Source organism: Bombina bombina, chromosome 4 (genome assembly GCF_027579735.1).
Source record: "Bombina bombina isolate aBomBom1 chromosome 4, aBomBom1.pri, whole genome shotgun sequence".
Classification (NCBI taxonomy): Eukaryota; Metazoa; Chordata; class Amphibia; order Anura; family Bombinatoridae; genus Bombina; species Bombina bombina.
In genome coordinates, this window is record NC_069502.1 from 664,684,050 (window position 1) to 664,705,336 (window position 21,287).

A 21,287-nucleotide genomic window follows, 5' to 3' on the forward strand; every position below is an offset into this window, starting at 1 on the left:
ACTTGTACTCTAGGGGGATGGCTGTACCATCTTTACCCTCGTTCCTGTACCAGTTTTGGAATTCTTTTGTTCCCCTGTAATGGATCCCTGTGGCTGGGTTGGTCCAGCTGGGTGTGGGTCTGCAGGTCAGAATGTCCGAGCGGTCTAAGGGTTGCAGTCTCCTTTGGATGTGTGAGCTTGTTGAGTCTATCCACATTGCTCAGTCTGCTAGGAGATGGATTTCCCTTTCTTTCTTTTTGCTTCTTTTACAGGAGAGGGTTTACTCTTCCTTCGGATTCTGAGGGTATACTCTCCTTCTCGGGGGGGCCTCAATGGAGGTTTTCTGTTCCCCTTTTTTAGGGACCTGTGAGTAGGTTCGGCGGCTTAGGTTGCCTGGAGTGTACCCTTTGTCGAGGGGCTGTTTTGTGTGGTCTGTTTCTTGATGACTGCTTCTTCCTTGCAAGCTCCCTCTGTGTCATCCTATTATGGGTTCTTAAAATTTGGGGTTTTCGCCTGGGTCTGTTACACACTTTTACGGTTGAATACTTTAGTATTCTAAGGGCAGGCGCTGGGAGGACTTTGCCTCTTCGGTTGTTTTCCATGCTTGCAGGATGTTGGAGAGACATCTGTTCTGTCTCTGTGCCCAGTCTTATCCCGGGTTTCGCTTGGTATAGGCATGACCACCTTTCCTGTTTGGGTCCGTTTGGTTCTCTGTAAGCTGGGTTCACTCTTGGAGGTGTTCTTTTTTGTATTAGGGACCTTTTGGTTTCCTCGGTTCCCCTTTGCCTTGTCCCCTTGGGGGTTTCGGTTGATGTCCCCTTCATTTGTGGGAAGTGTGCAGTGGGGGACCGTCTGTTGGGCGACGGTGTCTCTTGGTAGACTGTTGGCACAGTTGAGTCCGTTTTGTGGTCTCTCGTTTGGCTCTGGACTAGCTGCGAGTCAGTGTCATTGGGGCTTTTCCTTTTAAAAGATTTTCTCAACTTCGGACGAAGTGGAAATTTTTATTGGGTTGAGGTTCTAGCCTGGTGCCCTCAATATGGGCCGCCTTTTGTACCCTCCCGTCTTGGCATTCAGTGTCCTCTATAGCTTGGGTATTGTTTTTCCCAAAAGTATTGAATGCAGCTGTGGACTCTTTCCATTTAAGAAGAAAATCATAAATTATGCTTACCTGAGAATTTCCTTTTCTTCTGATGGAAAGAGTCCACAGCTCCCCACCCGTGTTTTATGTGGGGCGTCCATATATTTTTCTGGCACCTTTTCACCCTGCTATTTCTTCTACTGTTCCTTGTTCCTCTGCAGAATGACTGGGGGATGAGGGTAGTGGGAGAATTATTTATGCACTTGGCTGGGGTGCCTTTGCCTCCTCCTGGTGGCCAGGTTCTTATTTCCCAAAAGTAACAAATGCAGCTGTGGACTCTTTCCATCTGAAGAAAATAAAATTATCAGGTAAGTATACTTTGTTTTTTGTGTGCATATGTAATGATCATACTTATTGAAACCATGTATATATGCATTATGGGTTTTAGCATATTCCTCTTTCCGTCACTTTAAATAAAGATATTTTAATGTCACCAAAAGGGCTTCCTGTATGCATCACACCTATTGTATTGTTATTTCTGCCATATAGACGGTTGTTTCCACTTGAGATAGAATACAGTAAGTATACATTTCATTTTTAAATAAATGTAAGTTAAATTCTGACAAGTTTGCTACTTCTGCTTTTAAAGCAATGTATTAAAGAAAATTGCACGTTGTGTAACTATAATATGCAGTCTTATTTTGTAATGCTTCTGGGTACAATAATCGTTATAGTTTTAAAAATTACAGGAAAAAGCTGTTGCAAAAGAGAAAAACTAATTAGCTAACAGATTATACTTCCAATATGAACACAATTATTTTGATGGAAATTACAGTCAGCTTAGATAAGACCGGAAATTATTTTTCTGGCAGGGGAAAATTAAGTTCTAAATTTCTTATTTTAACATGCTTTTAAAATGTGAAAGAGAAACAAACATATTTTCTTATTTAGCATACAGTAGCAGATATGAGGTTTATAGGTATAGCTGATATTTGACAATGACATTCTTTTTATCTTTATACTCAGCTCTTCAAACAATTCATTTCTATTTTTATTTTATAATGTTTTGCTTACAGTTAAATAACTATAAACCTGCTCAAAGTAAATGTTTCTTGTCCAATATGTCTTGTCAGTTGTTTAGTCATTTTTGCTGTGACTTATTTTTCTACATTCATAGTATTCTAAATACAAATCTTTGTTGATGATAATGTTGGTGTACATTGTGCACAGCTTGTGTCATGTAAAAGCTGGTATTTTAAAATCCATTAAAACAAAAGTTGACATTTTTTGTAAAATGTAAGATAGCTGTGAATTTTGCTTTAGCCAGTATGTATTAAGCATGTCCTGGTAATACATTTGAATACTTCTCAAACGGGGCACTGGTCTTGCAGGGTTCGATTTTTGTACTTCTCCACTGGCTCCGGCTTCTTCAGGCAGTGCTGAAAATTTAGGGCCACATTAGTACAGAGAGTATAAGACAAGATAGGCAACTAAGGGAAAATACATGGGGGGGAAAGTAAAGGTTTATTCCAATCTTCAGAATATAGCAAGTGCCCACCTTGTCCAATACTCACTTCACTATTGTGGTCTCCATTTTCAGCCCTGCATGAAGAAATGCCCAAGCTAGTGAAGAATTGTGACTACTGAACAAGCGGTCTCCTGCTGTATTAAGCCCATTTTTCTTTCTAATTTTTTTTATTTTTCTTAGCACACTCTCAGTATATTTTCTTTCTGATAGCACCTCTGGAGTATTAAAGCATTTTTCTCTATTCTTTTTAACACACACTGGCTTCTACTGCGTAGGAGGAAAAGCTGATGCCCGCTACCGTTGCACGGTCACAAACTGGGTTAGCGCTCTTCATTTTGACTAATGTTATTCATACCTGCACTATTTTTGTTGGTGTTGGGACAGTTACATTTTTCCCCGCCACTCTAAAAGCTCGCCTTACTTCTAGTCTATTAATGAGTTGATTTGGTTCTTTCCTCTAACTTTTCTCCACAATCTCGCAGGAGGTAGTAAGCTTCCCTGAAAATTTAAGCCGGGTTCATATTATTATTTTGACATTTTGTCATTGTATTCATTATCTAAGTTGGAACGTAGTATAACAAAGTTCTTATTGTATTCTCCACTGCTTTATCCTGTTGTTATTGCAGACTTTATCGCTTAAGTCCCTGCATACTTTTAGTTGTTTCTGTCTCTTATTAGACTAAATACAGCACCTTTTTTATTGTGATATTTTCTGTCTGCTAGATTTGTTACAAACTATAGGGGTATACTGGGAATATCCACATTGTTTTAAATCCTTTAGAGGGTAGATCCTCTGATCACGTTTTCAAGTGAATATTTTGTCAATTAATTCCTGTTACTCTACTATGTAGCTCATGTATGGATAATCTTATGCAGTCTAACCAGTCTAATGCTATCCTTGCCTCTAAAGGAGTGTGTCCTCCCTCTGTTTGTGCAGGGGAGTTTTTCAGATTTTACTTTTGGTTTTAAAGATTTTGTACATTCTACTGTGTCTGAAATGTTGGCGGCCATACATCCTCCAAATAAGAGCAAAATAGTCTCTGACAAACAGCTTTCAACTCTTTTACCCAGTAATTCAGAATATCTTAAGATCAGAACTGCTAAACAGTTGCTTGCAGACTTGGATTCTAAGTTCTTATATCTGTCTTGTGAGAGGGAAGCACTTTATGATGATCAGGAGTCAGTTACTGATCACGATATTTATTTCTCCTCCTTTATATTTAAGATTGAACATCTTCAAACTCTTTTAAAGGAGGTGTTATGTACCTTAGGGGTACAGGATCCTAAGCCTTCGTAAGAAAAATCCATTAAACAATTGGATTTAATTTTCAAACCTTTTGTTTAGACCCCAGAGGTTTTTCCTGTTCCTCTGAAATTATAACCAGGCAGTGGTCCAAGCCTGGTCTTTCTTTTAACCCAACTTCTACATTTAAAAAGGTGTTTCCTTTACCTACGACTAATGTGGAGCTGTAGGAAACAATTCCAAAGGTAGATGGTGATACCTTTAGAATATAGTTCCTCTTTTAAAGACCCCATGGATAGAAAGTTAGAGTCGTTCCACAGAGAGACCTTCCTTGAAGTGGGTTATTTGTTTTATTCAGCTGTTCGTATTGCTTGCTTGGCAGCAGCCTCTGCTCTTTGGTGTCATCACATTTATCTGAACAGACAGATGATTCTGTGAAGCTTCTTGTGAAGCTTGTTTGGTTAACAAATACTTTTATCTTTGCTGATATATATATATATATATATATATATATATATATATATATATATATATATATATATATATATATATATATTTTACAAGGAGAGCTTTGTAGTTCATATCTTGGTCAGCTGACTTGGTTTAAAAATCTAGACTACTATCGCTTTGCATGGAAATATTGTATTTGGGCCTGACCAGATGCTATAATTTCTTCTGTGACTGGAGATAAAGGAGCTTTTCTTTCGACAAAAAGTCTAAGGGAAAGGCCAAATCATTTTATTTTCTTTTGTCAATCAATGCACCAAAGTGCTGCCTCCTATTCACAAAAATAAAATTCTTCCAGATCTTCCTGGAGATCAAATCCTTTCTGGAATAAGGGTAAACCATCATGAAGATGCAGCTTCCAATCCAGTTCCTATTCTGATAGGAGGCAGATTGTGCCTTTTTCATAAGGATACTTAAAAGTAAAAAACAAAGTGCAGCTTAGATTCAAGGATAATTTATTGCCTCAATAAATGTGCACATAATAATATATACTTACTTAAAAACATAAATAATCAAGCTCATAAATCCAAAGCTCCTACAATGTCTCATTCGAAAGTCTTTTCTTGCGGCCACCGACTTAGCTCCTGTGCTTTCTCACTGTTTTCGTCCGTCGTACATTCTGTGCATCTCTCCGATCCATCAGCAAAAAGCTTTGTTGTGCGCAGATTAGGGCAGCACGCAGAGGACAAAGTACCTCTACACGTTTGTCCACTATACAGGTGGACTATCTCAAGGCCCACAGTAAGGGACTTTATATGTGAGACCTTGTTGGAACATTGTTCTTATGATTAGCTTGATTATCTATGTTTTTAAGTAAGTGCATATTATTATGTACACATTCATTGTGGCAATAAATTATACTTAAATCAAAGCTGTGCTTTGTTTATTACTCTAAGGTATCTTTGTGAATATAAGATTGGACCTAGGAATGTTCCAATTAAACAAAGATGCACTCGATCGAGGATCTTTCTAATGACACGGTGAGTCCACAGATTATCATCAATTACTGTTAAGAATATCACTCCTGGCCAGCAGGACGAGGCAAAGAGCATCACAGCAGAGCTGTTAAGTATCACTTCCCTTCCCACAAATCCCAGTCATTCTCTTTGCCTCTAGTGCAAGGAGGAGGTGAAGTAATTAGGTGTCCTGATGAATTTCTACAATCAAGATTTTTTTATTTTGAAGTCAGGACAGGATTGCTCGGATCTTCCATCACTATCTTGGTATAGCTGTACTCCACATTAGTCTCTTCAGCAGGGCTGTGGTAGCTTTAAAGCAGTTAAGAACTTGTAAAGTGGGCTTTGCTGCATTTTTCTAACATTGTTGCTGCCTATGGTATATAAAGCCTGAGTAGGTTTACTCTGTCTTTCTTTTCTATACAGATCTCTGTGAGGAGTGGCATCCTCTCATATCAGGTAGGCTGTCCTCCTGCCGGACGGCTAGACTGCAAGTAAGTGCCTTTTCGTCTTTTGGGTGGGAGACTGGCACTAAGAGGGTTATGGAGCCTTCTCTGCAATTTATGTGGGACAGATATATCCTTTGGAGGATATTTTAGGCGGGATGCGGGCAATGGTGACAGGAGACTAGGGGTTAATAAGATATCCCCTAATTATCTGGGTTCATGCGTAGTTTAGAGGTACCTAAGGGATTAAGGATGATTTTAAATTATTCTATTTTATGGGTGTCTTGCATTTTAACTACATGGCCTTATGTGATCACAGTTTCAGCCATTGTTGTGAGTGCATTACTCTGTTTTTCTGCTGCATAGTATGATGGCGGTTTCCTAGCGTAAGTTACCACCACACTGCCTTGTCAGCAAGAGCAGTCTTAGAGTTAACCAATTCTGTACTTGTTTAGCACAGGGTTAAGCTGACTTTTTTGGATGGCTTGGTCACACGGTAGAATAAAATGCGATGTTTAAAAACAAAGTTGCGCGCTTTATTCCCATGTTGTTTTGTGCTCCTGTCTCCTCCTTCTCTGAGAAGTAGCTGAGGCATCATTTTGGTTTTCTGCCGGGTCCGGTCATGTGGCCCCGCCTCTCTGTCTCCTTCGACTGAGAACAGAGCTTATTTGCATTTCTTACAGCGCAATGTTAAGTTTAAAATCTCTGCAAACTATTTTGTAGATGTCTAACGTTCTTTGTAATGAATATGTAGAACGTTATTTGAGGGAGCCAAAAATATTTCTTCTGTTACATGCCAAACATCACTATTCTGTGCCTGTTACATTTAAATTAACTATTTAAAGTGACAGTCCTGTGTTTTAAATAGAAATTTAATTTTGCCTTGTCAGTTTTTCCTTTCTAAAATGCTCCAGTTGCTCAATCCCTGGATCAACTCCAGACACTAAAATGTTTCTTGCATTAAATATCATGTTGTACTGTATACTGTTTATTTTTTCAAAATATGCAATTTGTGTGTTCAGACGCTAAAGCATTTTTACATTAATCAGAATTTTAGACACTATTGTTTTCAAGTATGCAATTTTGTGTGTTCTTGTTCGCTGGTTCTCTTGAGATAGAGATATTGTGTTGCCTCTGAACCCAACGTTTCCCAGGATGATGCTGTGTAGGCTTTACAACAGTTTCTCCTTTCATGTCCCAAGCCTCTATGGCGTCACCGGAGGTGCCCTGCAGTTCCATATAATCTCCTGGAGGAGTTTTTCGCCTGCAGAATGCGGCTCAGGTTTCCTTTGGATATCTGTGGCGTTATCTGCTTTTCCTAATTTCATTGAAAGCTTGTAGGAGGAACATTAGTGATTCAGATAGTAAGCTTTCTCTTCCGCCTGATGCTACTCTGATTGCCTTCCTCGTAGGTGTGATGAGGAGGATACGTCAGAAGCCTCTGGAGGTAAAATCTCAGATTTGGACAGTATAATTCCTTTATCTGATGTTGAAGTAGTATCTTCAGATTTCAACCTGAACACCTTTGTGCATGTTTATCAGAGGGTCTGGCTGCATTCGAGCGACTCCAATACGTCTGTCGTTGTCAATCCTTAGGAAATCTATTGAATTTTATAGGTAATAGGATTCCCTTTTGCCAGTTTTTCCTATACATATCCGTGCTGGACAGGAATGGCAGGGCTACTCTTGGAGTTTCCCTGTTCCCTATCTTTAATAGGATGGCTTCCTGTTCTTGTCTCCATTAAATATCATACGCACGATGCCTATAGTAGTAGGACAATTCTACTCTGGCTAAGAGAATATCATTTCTAGAGAGAATGGTGTTCTTCAGGTTTAATGGACTAGGCCTTTTACAGGGACATGTGGTTTTGCCACTGCGTCAAGTGAGGCATTTTGTTGGTGCAACGCCTTGTCTGTTTCAATTTCTAGGTATTCCTTCAGAGGATTCAGAACAGAATTAAGGCTTTTTAAGCTTGCCAATCCTTTTCTGATAGATATGTAGCAAAAAAAGGGGGTTAAATAAACTAGCGCTTAAGAGTTAATATCCCTTGCCTTATTCTCCTACTATCTACTTCCCAGATAGAAAGGTGTATAAAGTGAAAAAGTTATGGAGATTAGGCGCTTAATCTGCAAAAGGGATAAAGGTGTGTATGGAAGTCGTTAGCTAAATATGTAGAAAAAACTGGACCTTGGACAGAATAAGTGAAAAATTCTTTTACAATTTATTTTCAAAATAAAAACATGATAATACCAAGATAAAATAAATCACAATCCCTAAGTGTTGCAACACTATATCGATCAATTAATAAAATTTCTAAAATTCAGATATACATTTGTTTCATACACCAATAAAAAGGATTTATCTGCTCTTTTGTATCCTTTGTTCAAAGATTTATTCTTCTTTTATTTCAACACAATTAATAATATTTGTCTCTATTCAATATTTTATATCTATATTTCATCAACTTTAAAATTACAAATATGTAGCAAAAACTAACAATTAGTTAAAACAATTTAAATGCAAGACTGATTATAAATGGTGTCCCCACAATGGCTGTTTACTTATATTGGTTGTAATTTTGTGTATCTAAAAAGTTCATCAAAGCATTTGTAAGTATTTGGAGATAAATTACTGAGGGCTGTGTTCTTTATCCTTATATTTATGTTGTGATAAATTACGGTTTCACAGTTACCTCTTTGTATCCTCAGTGAGCTTCATTTGTAGAAAAGGAATGTTCCAAACAGTGTTTAGGGGTGATTTTCTTACCCTCTCTTGTGAGCTGTTACTACTCACGGCTTCTGGCGGTTCCTATGTGTCCTCAGTTTGACTCTCAGACAAGGGGTTCCGGTACGTAATTTTCCTTTGTGTTACCTTGTCACTGGTCCTTGTAGAAAGATACAAAAGAGCAGATAAATCCTTTTATTGGTGTATGAAACAAATGTATATCTGAATTTTAGAAATTTTATGAATTGATCGATATAGTGTTGCAACACTTAGGGATTGTGATTTATTTTATCTTGGTATTATCATGTTTTTATTTTGAAAATAAATTGTAGAATAATTTTTCACTTATTCTGTCCAAGGTCCAGTTTTTTCTACATATTTAGCTAACGACTTCCATACACACCTTTATCCCTTTTGCAGATTATGCGCCTAATCTCCATAAGTTTTTCACAATCCTTTTCTGATGCTACCATGCTAGTCTTCAAGCAGGGAGCCAATATATCTATCTCGTTGTGTTAGCCCTCGGGGCTTTGTGACTATAATCATGTCAGTGAGTTTTTCCTCTGCATTCCATTTTCTGGCTTTTCCTTGGTCCGGATCTGACAACAATATTTCTAATATTTCTTTTTTAGACGAGATGAAGTTTGCCCCAATCCGAGATAAATCAGGTAGGGGGCTGTATCTTTCTGTTTGTTTTCAAATATGGATACGAGTCTACTGCCGCACCACCCTGAATGCGCCCGATCTTGTGTGATCTCGGAAGCTAAGCCGGGTCGGGCCTGGTTAGTACTCAGAGATGTCTCAGGCTGTGGACATAGTAGCTCAGGGTTACTACATAGTAGTCTTTCTTCCTTGAGGCTGTTTTCCATCTATCAGTTTATTGATAAGCAAGATTACTGTGAGGCATTTTTGTAGTATTTTAGACTTCTTTTTATTGTTTGGGATCATTCCAGTTCCAACAATTAGTTTATTGAACGGAAACAGTTTTCCCTTTGGCCTTGCCATTGCTATCAAAGAGGGTTATATTGCTGTGGTGCCTTTCTGGGAGTCTTTTTTCCAACAAGCAAACTCATACAGAGACCTTGTTGTCTTATCATTCCACAGATGGAAGTGAATCTGAAAATGAGTTCCCTGGTTTTAGCTACTGGGGTAATTCTTATAATACATATTAGTTGTCTACTTATGTATTTATTTTTGTCAGAAAGTAATTAGAGGATTTATTCCTTGTGTCTTCTTTTGGCTCTCTACTATTTGGTCCCCCAGTGCCTCAGGGTTTGGAGGCATTGGTCATTGGACATCATTTCTTTGATTAATCCATCTGAGAGTCTGCGGATATGCATGTTCAGATAGGGGATGGCACATGCCCTGATTATAAAAGCCTGTTAAAGGATCCAAGATCACAGGTTTTACTCCTGGCAGGGCCGACCCAGCCCTTCTTCCTTCTGAGGTTGATAAATAGTTATATGAGAATCCTCCCTGTGAATTTGCAATAGAGCTCTCGCTTAGCCTGCGAGAGGTAGCAGGATTGTTGGCTGTCTTCATGATCATTTGGTTTCTCATGAGTATCTGTCTCAGAGCACATATTTCCAGAGACATTTCTGAGTAATAGTAAACTCGTTCACTAGCCCGTTGGGTTGGTGACTAAGGTCTGGTTAGGTGTAGGCTCTCTCCATGACTTTCGTTGAGTTGCGAGTTATAGTCAAGTAACGGTTAGAGCAACAGCTTAAGACTTTGACAACTCAGGTTTGATTTCCATTAAAGGGAAATAAATTTTATGACTTTGCTCAGTTTCCTTTCAGGTGTTCCTTGTCATGTATGGCATGGGTTGCCTGGTGGGCAGACGCCCAATTCATTGCTTATCCTCCTTCACTTTCTGAAGTGGATTTTGAGTGTGGAGAGTTTCTCGGGACACTCTGATAGATGCTGGGTTCAGGCTGGTATTCCTGTTTTCTTCTGGTTGTTCTCCTTCCACGAGTCATTGCTTTCGTCAATCAGGAGAGAATGTCGGTAATCTAATAGTCTCTGCATGTCCTCGCAGACTTTGGTATGCAGACATAGTGGGAATGCCATCTCTTCTACGCGGGAGAACCCCTTTGAGGAAGGACCTGCTGATTCTGGGTCCTTTCCTTCATCTAAGTTTCGTTTCTCTGCTGTTGTCTGCTTGGAGTTTGAATACTTAGTCTGTCTAAGCGTAGTTGTTGAGCCGGCCCTTGTGACCATGATTCAGGTTTGTAAGCCTGTTAAGAGGATTTTTTTCCATAAAATGTCGTTAAGGACAGGAAAGTCTGAGAACTGTGTATCCAAGGGTTTCTCTTGGAATAGGTCAGGCTTCTTAGAATTTTGTCCTTTCTTGAGGAAGGTCTGAGAACAGTTCTGTCAGTCAGTTCTCTGAAGGTCAGATTTCTGCCTTATCCTTTTTGCTACATAAGCATCTGGCAGTCGCGCCAGATAAGCAATCTTTTTGTCAGGCCTTGGTCAGTTTTAGGCCTGTGTTTATCCTCTTGGGAACATTAACTTTGTTCTTAAGTTTTTGCAGTAACTCAGTTTGAGTCCTTACATTCCATAGATATTAAGTTGTTATCTTGGAAGGTTTTGTTCTTTTGTTTTCTCTTCTGCGGAGAGTGATGGAACCTTCAACTTTGCAGTGTGATTCGCCTTCTCTTATCGTTCATGCCGATAAGGCGGTGTTTCGTGCTAGTTAGTTTCTTTCCTAAAGAGGTTTCGGAAAGGAATTTTATCAGTAAATTATGGTTACTTCTCTTGTCATATTTTTTCTTTTCTGAAAAACATGTGTTGCGCTCCTTAGAGGTTATGCATGCTTTACAGTTTTTGTTCAGGTGAATAAGGTTTTTCGCCGTTCTTCTGTCATGTTTGTCTGTTTTTCTGGGCAGAAAGCGTTTGCCACTTCTTTTTTTTTTTTTCTGGTTGAGTAGTATAATTGGTTTGTTTGAGACTGCTGGACAGCAGGCTCCTGAGAGAATTACAGCTCGCTCCGCTAAGGCTGTTTCTTTCTTTTGGGTTTTAAGACATAGCTTCTCTGGTACGGTTTTGCGAGGCTGCAACCTGATCTTCTCTGCATACGCTGTCAACATTCCTAATCTAATATTTTTGCCTCAAGTAAGGTTTTCGGGAGATAGTTTTTTCGAGCAGTGGTGCTTTCTGTTTTGGTTACCTGTCTCGTCCCTCCCAAATCATCTGTGTCCTCTAGCTTGGGTATTGATTCCCAACAGTAATTGATGATGGTCCGTGGACTCACCGTGTCATTAGAAAGAAAACAAAATAAATGCTTACCTGATAAATTTAATTATTTTTTTATACGGTGAGTCCACGGCCCTCCCTGTTTTTCAGACATTTTTTTATATAAACCTCAGGCACCTCTGCACCTTGTGTTATTTCCTTTCTCTCTTTTCCCTTGGTCGAATGACTGGGGTTTGTGGGAAGGGAAGTGATACTTAACAGCTCTACTGTGGTGCTCTTTGCCTCCTCCTGCTGGCCAGGAGTGATATTCCCAACAGTAATTGATGATGATCTGTGGACTCAACGTGTCAAGAAATAAATAAATTTATCAGGTAAGCATACATTTTGTTTTGCCTCCATCTAATATGAATTTGGAATCAATTGCTTGAAGAGAGTGTTTGGATATCTATCTTACTGATCGGCAGTATTTATTAAATATTTCACCATTACCACAAGAAAACTGTAGTTGCTAGTTATTTATTGGAAAATATGGTTGTTGTTTATTAAGTATATTCCTCTATCTTTTCCATTATTGGTATTATTGAGTCTTGTGGTGAAGCACCTTTTATATATTTTTTATTTAATTTTTTTACATTGTGTTAGTTTTTGTGTATGCTTTATTCAAAAGGCCTTCTCTCAATCTGTGCAGGATCCATGAGTGCTAAACATAGTTGCTCAGGGGTATAGAATGGGTCTCAGCTGAAGGCCTCCCAGACTAATCTTACTTTTGTCCCATGTACTAAACAACCCTGTGAAGGCTCAAGCCTTTTTTCATTGTGTTTAGGATATAAAACTCATTGGAGTAATATTTCCAGATCTGATACTAAAACAAGAGGGAACTTCCAGTCAAATTCTGGGTTTGAAAACTCTAAACAAATTTCTCAGATGTCCTACCTTCAAAATGGAAAACATTTGAACCATTCTTCCCCATAATTTATGTCCACAATAGATTTGAAGGGAATGTGTACCTTTATATCCCTATCCACAAGGATCATCATCAGTTCCTTTGTTTTGGCTTCCAAGACAAACATTTTCAGTTTGTTACACTTCTTTTTTGTGTGGCTACTGCTCATAATTTGTTTTACGAAAGTCTGAAGAACGCTCTTGTCCGTAATACGAGCTCAAGGGATTTTGGTGGCTCTTTACCTGGACAGTATCTTGGTACATGATCCATCTTTACCTTTAGCAGTATCTCTTACCACAAACTTTTGTTGTTTGTTCGCAATCATTGCTTGGAGAATCAAAAAGTTCTCTATCTCCTCAAACCAGAGTCTCTTTTCTGAGAGTCATAATATACTCTATATCAATCAGTCTTTTCTTGACAGATCAAAGTTACAGACAATATGTATGTAACTTCGATCTCTGACCATTACTACTGTACCATTATGCACGTTAGTTCAAGAACTACACTAAACTTTCTTAAATGATCCATTTGGATCCCAAAACAATGAATTCTTGAATGTGGTGGGTAGAGAACCAGTTAATCTATTAATGCACATCCTTTGTCTGTCCTGTCTGGATTAACATCTCTTTGGTTGTGGTGCAGTTTGGGTGTCCGAAGAGCACAAGGAGTTTTGTCTATTCAGGAGGTGAGGTTACCATTAAATATACTAGAACACCATGCTATCTTCAGGGCTCTTCAGTCACTGCAGTGGCATATATCAGTCATCAAAGGGGAACGCAAAGTTCTCTTGCAATGAAGCAAGTGTTGCACATTCTGTCTTGGGCAGAAATAAATGTTTGCTCAATATCTGCGATTCATATTCTAGGTGTGCTAAATTGGTAAAAAGATTATCTCAGTCTTGTACAGATATGCCCCCACAACACGCAGTGGCCAATCACATTGAGGAACTACACTGACAATTTTCCCTGTGACACGCCCAGGTAATACATAGTGGCCATTCACGTACTGGCATCACATTGCCCCTTCCTTTGGAGGCCATGGTGGCTTGCAAACATGCTAACGTATTAGCATCAGACAGTGTGTCATGAGCATGAAATTATTATATTCTCTCATTAGGTGAGTAACTTTTACGTTTGGCACGCCTATACAGCAGCTGACCACATAAACACACTGCAATATAGTGATAAAGGAGCTTTGAGTATCACTTGTCTAACAAACGCTTCTGTAATCAAAGGGTGATTATCAAGCAGCCAAAGTATGCAGGCTGATCATATTATTATTATTATTTATTGTGTTATTTATTGCATTAAGTGGTCAGATATGAAATGTGTCTGATATCACTATGAATTTGTTACTTATATACGTATGATATCCTTTTGTCCCCATATTTCACTGATCTGCACTTTTGCAATTTTCCACTTATATGACATAATTGTGTATGTCTCATTGTGTTGTTATAGCAACCATTTGGCGTTTTTTTTTCCCATGAGGTGATGGGGTCACTACGGAATGTGATTGTATACATTTCTCACAGTATAGCTTTGTCTGAGGAAGGAGAGAATCATCCCTGAAACATCACATTAAACACTGTTTGATACTTCAAGACCAGAGTGCAAGCTTTTTTGATGTGTATATATATAAACCTACAGTTTCGGTGCTACCTTTGCACCTTTGTCAAATGTCATATAGGGTTCATAAGGTATGACCCTAAAAACAATATGTGTATGTATATGTATGTGTGTGTGTGTGTATATATATATATATATATATATATATATATATATATATATAATGAATAAATAGAACATATTCTTCTATTTTCTTCAAGTTAGCACACTTGGTTAAATGGAATTGAATGCAATTGATGTCTATGGTGGAATAAGTTAACACAGTCGCGATATTCTAACTTCGGCTTTTTGCGCACATCATGTTAGCACAAGTGAAAAGTTTTACTTTCAACTTGTAATACGCACAGTACCTGACGTATGCAAAAAGCCGAAGTCAAGTGGAGTTAAGGCATGAGCCAGAGCCCTAAGTATTTCCCTTGCTATAAGTTTATTTACTCTATGCGATGTATTGGTGTTTGGGCACATTTATAAACTTAACTTAATGTATTTTAATAGAATGGTCTGGGAGGAATCCTTGCTAGACAACCTGCTAAATTTTGCCGCTACACCAAAAGGACTTCTGCTTCTTCAACAAACTGGAGCCATCAATGAGTGTGTAACTTACATGTTCAGTCGATATACAAAGAAACTCCAGGTATTTGAGAGCTTGTTTTGATAAAATGAATAAAAAATATATATATATATATATATATATATATATATATATATATATATATATATATATATATATATATATATAATTACCTATTTGCAACTTACAATTATACATCTTTTAATGTAATGTAATAATATAATGTAACGTATATCTTTTTACATGTTTATTTTTATTTATTCAGCTTTCAGGGTTTACTGTGTAATTTTTAGATGTAATATATTTATTTTGTCTCTATTCTTGATGTTAATGTTTTGCAGTGCCATGTTATTTTATTGTCACATGCTTTCTGAATACATTACCATTAACTTATTGTGTTTTTTATTATTGTGCACAATATTTATCCTTGAATACCTGTTTACTTAGTTTACCTTGAAGATTAATTATAATATTTTAAACAATCATTTTCTATATGGTTATAACCAAAAGCAACACTCTAGACAGCTAGAGAGATGGAATAAATAGTATTAAGCTCTGTGATTTACTACTTCCAGCAAAATCTACTCCATGGCAGATACATTTTAACTAATGTTGGTTTTTGAATTGCTGTAAAGGCTAAAAACAATCAGCTAGTGTTATGCATATATAGTCACAGTTTATGTGGGCTATTAAAAGCTAAGTACCAGAAATAAAACTATAAACAATTGATCTAAAATTTTAAACCATGGTTTATAAAGTTGCTTCAGAATACCAAACATATTTCGTAATTTTATTAAATGTATTGTCATAAGTAGAATAGTGATATTTCTATTCTTGGCATTGTTTTATTACAATATTCATAAGATGGACATGTTGTATATGTATATGGTTTTTTTTCTAATGGTTTTGAGAGTCTATGAGACCTTATTCTTGGAATTACATCACCTGGTCACCAGGAGGAGACAGACACCCTACACCAGAGCTTAAAGGGATACTAAAGGGATGCTAAAACCATCATGATTCAGATAGAGCATGCAATTTAAAGCATTATTTGAAAAAGAATCTAATTTTAGGCAGCTGGCCCATTTTTAGTTCAGACCCTGGATAGCACGTGCTGATTGGTGGCTACATTTAGGAGTAAATTAATAATAATAATAGGAGTAAATTAGAAAGTTGCTTAAAATTGCATGCTCTATCTGAATCAATAAAGAAAGAATGTGGGTTTAAAATATATTACAATATATGGAAAATGTTCCTATTTTTGTGAGAGAAGAATAGCTTTGTTTAGCATTTTTTTAATTCCTAGGATTTTCTATTTTTTTGTTTAATACAAATGGGTTTAGTATCCCTTATCCCTCCTACTTCCCCTTACCAAGAAGAGGGCTAGGATAGAGGTGTTTGAAGAAAATTTCAGTTTATGTTCTACTTATTCTTCTCTCAATGAAAAGTTCCTGGAAGAGAGGGATGTATGAGAATACTGCTGGTGCAATATGAATCTCCTCTCTGGAGTTTTAGTTACAGACAATCCTCAAGTGTCTCTTGGTAGTTCCTTAGCCTCCTCCTGTTGGGAAAGGTGGATGTATTCTCCCTACAATGTCCTACGCTGTAAGTTACAGGACAGGACAGACTGTAACTGTGGATTCTAAGGAAAGAGCAGTGGAGTGGGCCCTGGAGGTGGGTAAGTACCCAATAATTATATGTCCAACAGGCTACATAGGGTACTCAGTCAGTGCTGATAGCCTTTCCACATTAAATATTTTTTCTTTTTCCCCTAATAAAGGTTTATTCACAGTTGGAGGTTTGTACACAGTGCAAAGATTTGTTCACATGGAGGGGTTTATGGGGATAGACCCTTTTTCCCCTTAATTATTTATAGAAATCTGTCAGGTCATGTTTGTGTGTGTGTTAGTGCACTATTTTTTTTTAACTATTTTTAGGTTGCACTACATTTTTGGTTATGGCCCTTTAAATCCTCTGGCTCTGGTATCTTATATTCTCTAATTCCTCATCAAAGAGTGTGTTTTCTGGGAGTAGCTATGAAGCTGTTTCTGACAGATCAGCGCAAGGTCAAACTTCAGTCAGCCTGTCAGAATCTTCAGTCTCTTTTCCTTCAGTGTATGGAGTTGGTAGGCCTTATGGTGGTGGCATCAGACGTCTGTCAGGGAGCAGTGCTACCCTGTGTGTAGGAGGTAAAACCCAATAGCAAAGAGCAAGTAATTCAAGGCAAGGTACAGATAAGGAAGGTCCATGCAGAAGGTATCATAAATGGGGGTCAGGCCAAAGGTCAAACCAGGAAGTCAAATAGTAGGAAGGGAATCAGGACAAGGTACAACGTTAGTTATGCAGGTAAACTGGCAAAATAACTCAGCAATAAGCCAGGGCTCAAACTGTAATTTATACCTACAAAGGCCCAGGAACGCCCCCTGTATCCCGGGCAACAAAGGCCTTGTGTACCAAGTACCCAATGAGAAAGTGGAAAACAGAGAAGCGTGTCACTAGGATTCCTCACACTGATGGAAAGCACCTGAGAAAATCCTCCGCACACACAAACACACACACACACACACATGAATGCCAAGGCGTGCCTGTGCACATATCTGTGCTCACCCTTAGGCGCAACCATATGGTCAGATGCTATCACAGCCATGGGAGAAACCTGTGACAGCGCCCTCTGACTTACCCATCAGCGAACAGGTAGGGGGGCACCCCTGGTCCCATGGCAAGGCCATACCATTTGCTAGGTTTTATCTATGGCCTGTTCAGTTGTGCATGCTGAGACAGTGGAATGGAGATCACAGCAACCTATCTCAGATAATTTATTTAGACCATAAGACCAGACCTTGGTGGATGTCTCCAACCCTGGTGTCTCTGGGGTTTCATTGTCCAAAGTGGGAGATAATCACCACAGATGCCAGTCAGTTGGTAGCAGTCTGGGGTTCTTGGAGAGTCCAGGGTGTGTGGTCATCACAAGAGTCAACCTTACCCATAAATGTGTTAGAGTTTAGGGCAATCTTCAATGCTTTACAGATGTGGCCTTTACCTTGCTTAGTCCATTCATCTGTTTTTATTCAGACAACGGTGACTTACATAAACCACCAGGGGGTAACCACTGTTCCTTAGCAATACTGGATTTTTCCCACATCGGGCCGAAATGCATCAGTGCACAATTTCAGCCATTCACATCCCAGGAGTGGTCAACTGGGAAGCAGACTTCTCGAGTTATCAGACGTTTAATGTTTGGCCCTCAATCAGGATATCTTTGACTGGATAACAGCTCGTTCGGTCAGTCTGGTGATAAACCTCATGGTGTCTCACTTGATTCCCATGATCCCAAGATATGGGTTAAGATCAATGGATCCCCAGGCGGAAATGATAGATATCTAGTATATCTGTTCACTCCAATTATGCTTCTGCCTCGTGTGGTGGCCAGAATCAAGCAAGAGCAGGTATCAGCAATATTGATAGCCACAGAGTGTCCACACAGGACCTGGTACGCCAATCTAGTAAGGATGTCCAGTGTTCATGTCCGTATCTTCTCGTTCTAGGTCCATCCTTTTATCCATTTCTCCAATCAATCAACTTGACCTCCAATCAATCAACTTGACTGCTTGATTGAACGGCTGATTCTTTCTCATAGAGGCTTCTCTGATTGCGTTATTGAGTCTTTAATTGAAGCTCGAGAGCCGGTTATGAGAAAGTGTATCTTAAGGTGTAGAATGTTTACCTTTCCTGGTGTTCTTCTAGGGGTTACTCTTGGCATTCAGGGAGAATACCTGTATTCTCCTTTTTTTTCAGGAGGGTCTAAATAAGGGCTTGTTGGCTAGTTCGATCAAAGCTCAAATTTCTGCCATTTCAGTCTTTCTTCAAAGGAATCTAGCTTGACTGCCTGATGTACATTTTTTTGTTCAAGCTCTAGTTAGAATCAGACCTGTTTTCAAGCTGGTTTCTCTGGCAAGGGCATCTCAATTTGGTTTTAAGAGTTTTGTAGCATTCTTCATTTGAGCCTATGCATGCTTTAGATATTCATATATTATCCTGAAAAATCCTGTTCTTGTTGGCTATTTTTTGTGCTTTAAGGGTTCAGAATTGTTAGCTCTGTCTTGTGATCCACCTTATCTTGTGTTTGTTAGCTATTTTTTGTACTTGAAGGGTTCAGAATTATTGTCTCTGTCTTGTGATTTCACTTATCTAAGGCTGTATTGGATACGGTTCCAGGTTTTCTGCTGAAGGTAATCTCGGCGGACATCCTTAATCAAGAGATCGCTGTCTCTTCTTTGTGTCCTAGTCCACAGTCTTCTAAGGCGAGACTTTTGCATAATTGTGCAAGCCCAAATCAGCAGCTCATGAACCTACCTAGGTATTCTTTTCAACAAATAATACAAAGAGAATGAAGCAAATAAGATAATGAAAGTAAATTGGAAAGTTGTTTAAAATTGCATGATCTGCATTTGTGATCTGAATCACAAAAGAAACAAAAAATTGGTTTTATGTTCCTTTTAAATTAGGGTGTCTTTGCCTCCTTCTTATAGCCAGGTGATAAAATTCCCAAGAATAAGGTCTCGTAGACTCTCACAACCAAGAAAGAAATTAACTTTTTTTTAGTTTCACCATTGTTAGCCAGTAAACTTTAGAAATGTGTCTTCATAAAATATGTAATTTAATGATAATTTAGTGTAAATTCTTTATTAAAGTTATGTTTTATTTAATTGTGAACATATGAATAAAAATTTAATTTTTTCTGTAAAATTATTTTTTATGTAAAACCTTTTAAGCACCACCTAATGTAATGTGCCAGGATTAATTTTATATGTATATATATGTAAAAATATAATTCAGAATTATTCTGAACTCCAAATTAAAATTATATATATATATATATATATATATATATATATATATATATATATATATATACTACATAGTTGTAATCAATATTATTCAACCCCTATTGCAAATCAGGTTTATTGTCACAATTTACAGAATTTTAGCTGTTTGCAATGAACAAATCAAACAAAAGCAATTGAAATAGCTCAACACAACGAATGCTTCAAGTGGTTTCCCAACTGAAAATGTAATTTTTTAATGAATTCGGCAGTCTCAAAATTATTAAACCCCCTGAATATAGGGAGTGCAGAATTATTAGGCAAATGAGTATTTTGACCACATCATCCTCTTTATGCATGTTGTCTTACTCCAAGCTGTATAGGCTCGAAAGCCTACTACCAATTAAGCATATTAGGTGATGCGCATCTCTGTAATGAGAAGGGGTGTGATCTAATGACATCAACACCCTATATCAGGTGTGCATAATTATTAGGCAACTTCCTTTCCTTTGGCAAAATGGGTCAAAAGAAGGACTTGACAGGCTCAGAAAAGTCAAAAATAGTGAGATATCTTGCAGAGGGATGCAGCACTCTTAAAATTGCAAAGCTTCTGAAGCGTGATCATCGAACAATCAAGCGTTTCATTCAAAATAGTCAACAGGGTCGCAAGAAGCGTGTGGAAAAACCAAGGCGCAAAATAACTGCCGATGAACTGAGAAAAGTCAAGCGTGCAGCTGCCAAGATGCCCCTTGCCACCAGTTTGGCCATATTTCAGAGCTGCAACATCACTGGAGTGCCCAAAAGCACAAGGTGTGCAATACTCAGAGACATGGCCAAGGTAAGAAAGGCTGAAAGACGACCACCACTGAACAAGACACACAAGCTGAAACGTCAAGACTGGGCCAAGAAATATCTCAAGACTGATTTTTCTAAGGTTTTATGGACTGATGAAATGAGAGTGAGTCTTGATGGGCCAGATGGATGGGCCAGTGGCTGGATTGGTAAAGGGCAGAGAGCTCCAGTCCGACTCAAGGTCGAGGTGGAGTACTGGTTTGGGCTGGTATCATCAAAGATGAGCTTGTGGGGCCTTTTCGGGTTGAGGATGGAGTCAAGCTCAACTCCCAGTCCTACTACCAGTTTCTGGAAGACACCTTCTTCAAGCAGTGGTACAGGAAGAAGTCTGCATCCTTCAAGAAAAACATGATTTTCATGCAGGACAATGCTCCATCACACGCGTCCAAGTACTCCACAGCGTGGCTGGCAAGAAAGGGTATAAAAGAAGAAAATCTAATGACATGGCCTCCTTGTTCACCTGATCTGAACCCCATTGAGAACCTGTGGTCCAGGAGGGAAAACAGTACACCTCTCTGAACAGTGTCTGGGAGGCTGTGGTTGCTGCTGCACGCAATGTTGATGGTGAACAGATCAAAACACTGAATGTTCCTAGAGACATCGTTGGAAGCATATATCGCAAGTTCAAAGTTAAGGGAACAGTGGTTACACTACCTGAACAGGGCAGAAAAAGGAAGCTATCATCGGCTGCAACCAGATTTCTAAGAAGGCAGGTCGAGAAAAAACCTTGAGTGACTGCAAAAGTCCCAAAAGCACAATAAGACTCCAATATGCTCAAAATCATATAAATAAGCTACCAAAGTTTTGGGA

At 38.5% G+C, this 21,287-nt stretch overlaps 1 protein-coding gene across 1 annotated transcript in view; it reads left to right on the forward strand.

Moving 5' to 3' along the window:
• The window catches only part of TBC1D32 (TBC1 domain family member 32), a 695,824-nt gene that overhangs the window by 345,417 nt on the left and 329,120 nt on the right, over positions 1–21,287 (forward strand). The window contains exon 19 of the mRNA XM_053710787.1: positions 14,727–14,865. Within this exon, the coding sequence (XP_053566762.1) occupies positions 14,727–14,865 (139 nt within the window). The remainder of the gene's footprint in view (positions 1–14,726; positions 14,866–21,287) is intronic.